The sequence below is a fragment of the Homarus americanus genome, unplaced genomic scaffold (assembly GCF_018991925.1).
Source record: "Homarus americanus isolate GMGI-L3 unplaced genomic scaffold, GMGI_Hamer_2.0 scaffold35762, whole genome shotgun sequence".
Taxonomy (NCBI): Eukaryota; Metazoa; Arthropoda; class Malacostraca; order Decapoda; family Nephropidae; genus Homarus; species Homarus americanus.
The window spans coordinates 485,613-493,430 of record NW_024757817.1 but is presented as its reverse complement, the minus strand read 5'-3'; the positions used below and the strand labels follow the sequence as shown (position 1 = coordinate 493,430).

Genomic DNA, 7,818 nt, shown 5'->3' with positions numbered 1-7,818 from the left:
AAATAATGTTTCAGGGAAGCTATTATGATTAGCTAAACGATTCTCTCGTACAAGCCTGCTAAAATTAAAACAAATGCTTGTATACATATTCTACACAGCTATGTTTACAATGGTACTGTACAGTAAAAGTACAATACAGTATATATAATTATGGGACTGTTGTACTTTAACACATCTCACTCCAGGTCATTCCTTACAAAACTATTGGTAGTACAGTACTGTATCTAAACTGCACCTGTCTGATATTACAAAACTGCATCCTGTATTTAATGAGCTGTTTTAAAATTCAGATGTGGTCACAGGTCAGCTAGGTTACACTGTGACTGTTTTAAACACGGTGGCTCATTGTACAGATCCACACGAAGTGATTTCCCCCAGATAACCATACGAGCATTGGGGGTCACGACCACATCTAGTCGCATTTTCTCTCGCATTAGCCTAAACACGTCACACTGCTTCTCACCCAAGGTTAGGCTTCTCTAGAATCATCAAATTCTCGGCCATTTTGAGAGATGTGACAAAATTTTGATCTTAACCCCACAGGACCCGTACAGTACGCCTTGGGAAATTGCCAAATGGATATGTACTATAAGCCACGACTTATTTTAATATTACCACTACCATTCAACTATAATATTCATAACATACCGGGTATTTTTCTTTGGTTAGTGAGCGAAAGCCCATAACTGATACATCAATTTATCACACTTACCGGGAACTGAAGCAGATCGCGAGGGAAGCCATCATCCACACCAGTGATCTCGAACGAGGGCGGATGTGGAAAGGGTCCCTTCCCTGGGTAGCTCGTAGAACGTCGAAACTTGTTCATCACCATGGAGGAAGCGTTGGGTAGGTTGGAGCTTTTTCGTGGCACCGAGGACATCCCACCCAGATTGTGGCCGAGATTCATGCCACCCATGCCACCCCGGCCCCGTGTGGACCATGAGCTCATCCCGGGTAGCGATGGCGCCCCAGGTGCATTACCGGGCCCACCTCCTGGACCCCCAGCAGAGTTACCCTGGGGCGATGGCCCTGGAGACCATGCACTACCTTGTGAACCAAGCCCTGATGACCACGATGAAGAGTACTTGTTAGGCAGAAAGGGGGCTTGGGGTCCTGGAGCAGGCCCTAAAGATTGGGGTCGTGCCTGCCCGGGGAAGTTTGGTGCTGCTTGCTGCATGTTCCTACGCTGTTGGTGGTTTTGTGGTCCTGTTGGTCCTAGTCCTAGTTGTGGGCCAAGGTTGGCACTGAACAGTGGGGAAGGACCACCAGAGCCTGGCCCACCTGGGTTACTCGGCCCTAGACCATGGAATGCCAATGACCCGTTGATGGCTGGCATACCCGAGTGTAAGAGTGGGTCATCCACGGACGGAGGTGACCAAAGGGAAGCTACAGAGGAGGCCAGTGAGGCTGGTAGAGCTGTTTGCTCCACCAGGCCTCCCCCACCCCCTGGCCCTCCCACCACTCCTGACCCCGGCCCACCTCCACCAGCTGCAGCAGCTGCTGCTGCTGCTGCAGCGGCGGCTGCGGCGGCCGCAGCTGCCGTGGGTACTCCCCCTGAGCCTGGAGGACCTAGTACAGAAGGTCCCGGAGTGCTGCCTGACCCTAAAGGGCCAGGGACTGTGCAGGGCGCGTTGCTCCCCACCGGAGGACCTGTCGACTCCCCCTTTACACCTGTTTTGGTATCCTCGTCGTTATTTGTGTGTTGCTGTTGTTGCTGTTGCTGGTCGTCAGAACCGTCGACCCCGCCAGTGGCCATCCCCTGCGGCTTGACGCCTCCACCCTGCTCAACGAGGCAGTCATCTTGCATTTTGCTTGTGGAGTTGCTGCCCCCGTCTGTTGCACTGGAGTAGAACACGCTTGGAGTCGACGTGTTAATTACGTAAGTGTCCGTACTTATGGAACTTACGGACGAAGCGTTGTTGTATTTAAAATCCCCCATGTATGACTTTCTGTTTTCATGAACTAGTATATACACTCATGGGGGTTCAACGTTCACAGGAGCTATCTCACATCTGCCTCTCGTCCCCCACGAACGCAACTTCTCGAGTGAGGTTCCAATAATATCGAATATGCGCAGAAACTGCAGACGATGCTATTCCATAAGCGATAAAATTATCTGTAGACTCTGAAAATATTATGTAAACTCTGCTTATTTACATAAATAACATGGGTATATCTCATCAATATTTTTGTTACAGTTTGCCTACGTAGATTTGACAAAATTTTTGTTCACAAGAGCTTGCTTTTTGAGCGAAATCTAGAGGAATTCGTGATCGTAGCAGATTTATCGCTATTTGTGTCCCTTTAAGCCACTTTATTTCATCAATCTTGTCCTTTTATTTGTTAGATATTTTGTTTCACAGTATATAAGCATCAAATAGCTATATAGTTTCGTCTTATATGCTCAAAAACCATGAAAATCGATACCCAGCCGGGTTGATAGTCGATGCTCAGCTGTTGGGCTGGCCATCAGCTGACGAGCCACAACACTCCCACTTGGGGGGGGTTGGGGGGGGTCAAGGCTGAACAGGAGATCGACTAGTGATTAAATGCTCTTCATAAAAATGTAACTTTGATTTAATTTTGAGTCTAATTAGCATCGTTTGGTCCAAATCTTTATAAAGATTAAATTAGAATATAATCTTCTGAATGATAACTGTGAGATTTTAGCGAAATAATTCCCAGAAACTGACATCCATATTTTGGTAACTTTATGGACGGGTTCACGGGCGTAATTGATGCCAATATTAGGAAGAACTTCCATATTGTTTCGCCAAATTTACCAGAATGAATCATTTATGTAATGTATTCCATTAGTTGTAGAAGAACAAATGACAAAAATAATGACTACCATGAAGACTTTAAACCCTAAATATTCTAATAAAAATCGTAGGATATGTATTGATACACTTGTCAAGCTTGTCAAGAGTGTCAGAGGTGAATTTGTTTCGGCTAAATTCCTTTCTCAGAGGCCAGTCAACCCGACTTGCCTCGCACTTTCACATACGTCACATGACCGGTGGTGAGCCTATCATCACCGTCAGTGAAAATGTTTCATAATGTGATGTCAAAGTTTTGCTCACTAAACCATGCGTAAAGCAGTCACGGCTATCCTCACGGGCCACAAGTCATACTGAGCCCCAAGCCCAGTGGTGCATTAGTGATATCATCTGTGGCCGGTGTCGAAGTGTCGATATAAATTTACAGCACTGTATATATATATATATATATATATATATATATATATATATATATATATATATATATATATATATATATATATATATATATATATATGTGTGTGTGTGTGTGTGTGTGTAATAATAATAAGCGGTTTATTAATAGAGTTGCAGCCGGTGGCTGAAAATATACAAACTTACATTTGAATTAGACATAATGATATGCGTTCAATACATTTACAGGGCTGTACAGTACATAAATCAGGAGTTGTTTATTATTTTCACAATAGATGGGATGGTGCTGTTCTTATATCTATCGGTGCGGGCTCTTATGGGCTGAATTTTGTTGTAGTGGCGGACTGCGCGAGGTGCGTGGGGGGCGAAAAGGTAATAATAATAATAATAATTCATAATAAATAAAATTTATAATAAAAATAAAAATTAAAAAAATTGAATAAAATAATAATAACTAAAATAACAACAACAACACTGTAATAATAATATTAATAATAATAATAATAATAATAATAATAATAATAATAATAATAATAAAGAACCATAAAGAAATATACAAATTATAAAAAAGATAAAAAGTGAGAAACAATATACATATATGTTGTGTTGTCAATAGTAAGAAAAACAATTAAAACCCTGCAATTGAGTGTAAATGTGGCAGAAAGTCAAATCAGCAACCTGGGACTTGGTCACAATTTTTGTGATGCCATATGGCAGCAGGGTCTATCATTAGACAACACATTGTGCTTCCAATATCTTCCCAGACGGTATCTCATTTTTCTCTTTCTATACATTTCAATTATTCCTCTTGAAGTTTTTGCTAATCTTAGTACTTCTTTATTTGTTTTCATGTCACTAACTTTCCGCTGTCTACCCACGTTTTTTTAACCCACACATTCGTCCTTGCCATATGAAGCCTCCACTACTGTAGGTACTCACAAATTGACAACAATTATTTGCTATAATCTAACATCTCACAACCTGTTTGACTCACCGGAACGTATGGTAAGCTTATTAGTTCTAGTGTGTCTTGTTTGATTCTTTCAAATGCTGTGCTTATTTTTTTCATGTTTTAGTCAATAATTTTCTATGTAGTTTTCTCTTTCACAGTAAGCTTATGAGTTTTATATAAAAGCAATTTTGTATTGTTATATTTTATTGTTCCAATGATTTATGCATTTAATCATATTATTTCATATATTTTTTTACAATACTGTACTTAGCCATTACTATATCATTTCATTACATTCATCTATGTTACCTTTCTACTCCATATATACCGATAGTTTAATTAATGTTACAAAACATATCTTCTACCAGGTTAAAATTCTAACCAAAAAGGGTTCAACAGATAGATAGATAGATAGATAGATAATAGATAGAGGTATTCATTCAGTATAATCGTCATATAGTGCAGTGTTCACGTTGATTCAGCGGGTATATAGACAATGTAAGTAGAGGTATACAATGTACAACTCGTTCCAAAAAGTATCGTTGCGATTTTGTTTTAGACAATGTGACACAACGGACGAAGGATTTTGACTTTTGACAACCCTACCGAGACAACAGGAGTCACAGCGTATACAATATGCCTAGTTCTACAATAATAGAGAGTGTGGATACCCACACAAACAATGGTAAACAGTAAGGATATACAAACAACGGTAAACAGTTAGGTGATCTATTTCAGATAGAATTTAAAGGAACATTGAGTCTATAGTATTACAATAGGTCTGTAAGACAACTAAGTCTAATAGACATCGCCCTCATCTCGCAACATTTAAGCTGCCTGTATAAGTTTGACGTTAACAATATTCTTTAAGAAATTGAATGTGCAGTGATCCATCAGACACTACCATAGTTACAAGTTCCAAGAAGATGATTCAGTTAGTTTATGGGCAATCAAACTTTATCACACTGTCTTTTAAAATTTCGGAGAGATATGTGACGTTGAAAGAAAGGAGAAATGGAAACATGGAGAATGAAATGTGCATGAGACGTGGAATTGAAATGAGCAAGGAATGAATAAACATGAAGAAGGCAATGCACACGAGTGATGTGATGATGAACCAAACGAGGAATGAAAGCACAAGATGAAAGGTAAACAGTTCACAGGGACAGAGTCTAGTTACAGTGTATTGGTGCCTGGCTCAGAAGAAGTGAGTGGGGCGTCTCGTTTTATCTACGCGTGGCAGAGGATGATGGACTGAATTAAATCAGGGTATTAACCGTGGCTCTGGGCTATGTAGAAAGATCAGTTGCTGGATTAAGAACTCGGTATTTTGCAAGCGTAAAGTCAATGAGATATTTATATGTATATTTGTATCTATGGCATTTGTAAGGGTGAGGGTAGGTACTGGTGTGTGTAGTGGAGTAATGAAGCACTGGTGGTGTAGGGGAGTGGTGAAGTACTGAAGTATGTAGCGGAGAGTGAAGCACTGATGTGTGTAGTAATGTGGTGAAGCACTGGTGTTTGTAGTGGTGTGGTGAGGCTGAAGCACTTGTGTTTGTAGTGGTGTGGTGAGGCTGAATCACTTGTGTTTGTAGTAATGGGGTGAGGCTGAAGCACTGGTGTTTGTAATGGTGTGTGTGGTGAGGCTGAATCACTTGTGTTTGTAGTAATGGGGTGAGGCTGAAGCACTGGTGTTTGTAATGGTGTGTGTGGTGAGGCTGAAGCACTTGTGTCTGTAGTGGTGTGGTGAGGCTGAATCACTTGTGTTTGTAGTAATGGGGTGAGGCTGAAGCACTGGTGTTTGTAATGGTGTGTGTGGTGAGGCTGAATCACTTGTGTTTGTAGTAATGGGGTGAGGCTGAAGCACTGGTGTTTGTAATGGTGTGTGTGGTGAGGCTGAATCACTTGTGTTTGTAGTAATGGGGTGAGGCACTGACTGAATCACTTGTGTTTGTAGTAATGGGGTGAGGCTGAAGCACTGGTGTGTAATGGTGTGTGTGGTGAGGCTGAAGCACTTGTGTCTGTAGTGGTGTGGTGAGGCTGAATCACTTGTGTTTGTAATGGGGTGAGGCTGAAGCACTGGTGTTTGTAATGGTGTGTGTGGTGAGGCTGAATCACTTGTGTTTGTGTAATGGGGTGAGGCTGAAGCACTGGTGTTTGTAATGGTGTGTGTGGTGAGGCTGAATCACTTGTGTTTGTAGGCTAATGGTGTTTGTAATGGTGTGTGTGGTGAGGCTGAAGCACTGAAAATGGTGTGTGGTGAGGCTGAATTGTGTGTCTGAAGAACTGGTGTTAGTGTCTGAATACTGTGACTGAGGCTGTGGTGTGGTGAGGCTGAAGAACACTGTGTGTGAGGCTTGTGTCTGTAGTGGTGTGGTGAGGCTGAAGAACTGGTGTTAGTAGTAATGTGAGGCTGAAACACTGAAGCACTGGTGTTTGTAATGGTGTGTGTGGTGAGGCTGAAACACTTGTGTCTGTAGTGGTGTGGTGAGGCTGAAGAACTGGTGTTAGTAGTAATGGGGTGAGGCTGAAGAACTGGTGTTTGTAATGGGATGTGTGGTGAGGCTGAAGCACTTGTGTCTGTAGTGGTGTGGTGAGGCTGAAGAACTTGAGTTAGTAGTAATGGGGTGAGGCTGAAGAACTGGTGTTTGTAATGGTGTGTGTAAAATCTTGAGCATAATTCTACGAGTATACATTTTTCTGGTCGCCAGGCACAGTAGTAAGGGCTGTACCTCCCTAAAATTTCCCCACATCATTATTTAATCCAAATGAAGAGAAGCCCAGCGGCAGCACCTGTATATTATCTCGTCTATGAGTCGGCTATCACGATTTTCCACTACACTTCCAATTTTACACCCTGCCTAAACGATTCACTCCTGCTTCATGTAGCTTTTCAAAGTTAATAAGTTTTATATACTATCTATACGATTCACTCTTGGTTCATATTATCTCTTCAAAGCTTCGAGGGGAAGCTAATTGTCTCGATCTTTGAGGTAATGAGGTCATGAGCGCCGTGTAAGCATTGACATTTCTAACCACACCCTGCAAAATACAGTGTACTTAGCAAATGCTGCAGCTTCTTAGAATGTGGGGGGGGGGTTACTACTAAGAGCAGAGACGTTACCGAGAACAAATTCTGGCTTGAATGTCATGTACACTAGCTTAGCAACTTTGTAGTAAGTACTGGAACTCTGGAAAGTTTCAAAAGGAGGCTAGATAGATTCATGGATGATAGAGTGGTAGTAACTCTCGACAGGAGCTGCCATGCACAGGCCAACCGGCCTATTGCAGACTCCTTATTTTCTTATGTTCTTATGTTGTTCTAATACTGACACTTTCCTTGAAAAGAGAGAGGAGTTTGAAACACTACTGAAGGTACACCAACCAGATATTGTGGGAGTTGTAGAACTGTTGCACAAGAACAGGAGAATCGACCCAGAGGAATGTGAGTTCAGTATTGCTGGATATGACTAATTTACGAACCTTTCTCAAGAAACTTGCAAGAGGGGTGTGGTTATTTATGCTAGGCAAGACCTTAAAGCCAGCCAGGCGAGGGTACAGGGAGGGGATTTTGAAGAGTCCAAGTGGTGTAAAATTAAATTAAAGGGAGGGGACTTACTTATCGTCGGGTGTATCTACAAATCCCCAAACTGTGGCCCACTAAATCAA

At 41.9% G+C, this 7,818-nt stretch overlaps 1 protein-coding gene across 1 annotated transcript; it reads right to left on the bottom strand.

Moving 5' to 3' along the window:
• Positions 1 to 694: 694 nt before the first annotated feature.
• LOC121857828 (collagen alpha-1(III) chain-like) lies at positions 695 to 1,942 on the bottom strand. Its single transcript, XM_042354092.1, has one exon. It carries the CDS (start codon positions 1,940 to 1,942, stop codon positions 695 to 697), a length of 1,248 nt encoding a protein of 415 aa, XP_042210026.1.
• Positions 1,943 to 7,818: the final 5,876 nt, after the last annotated feature.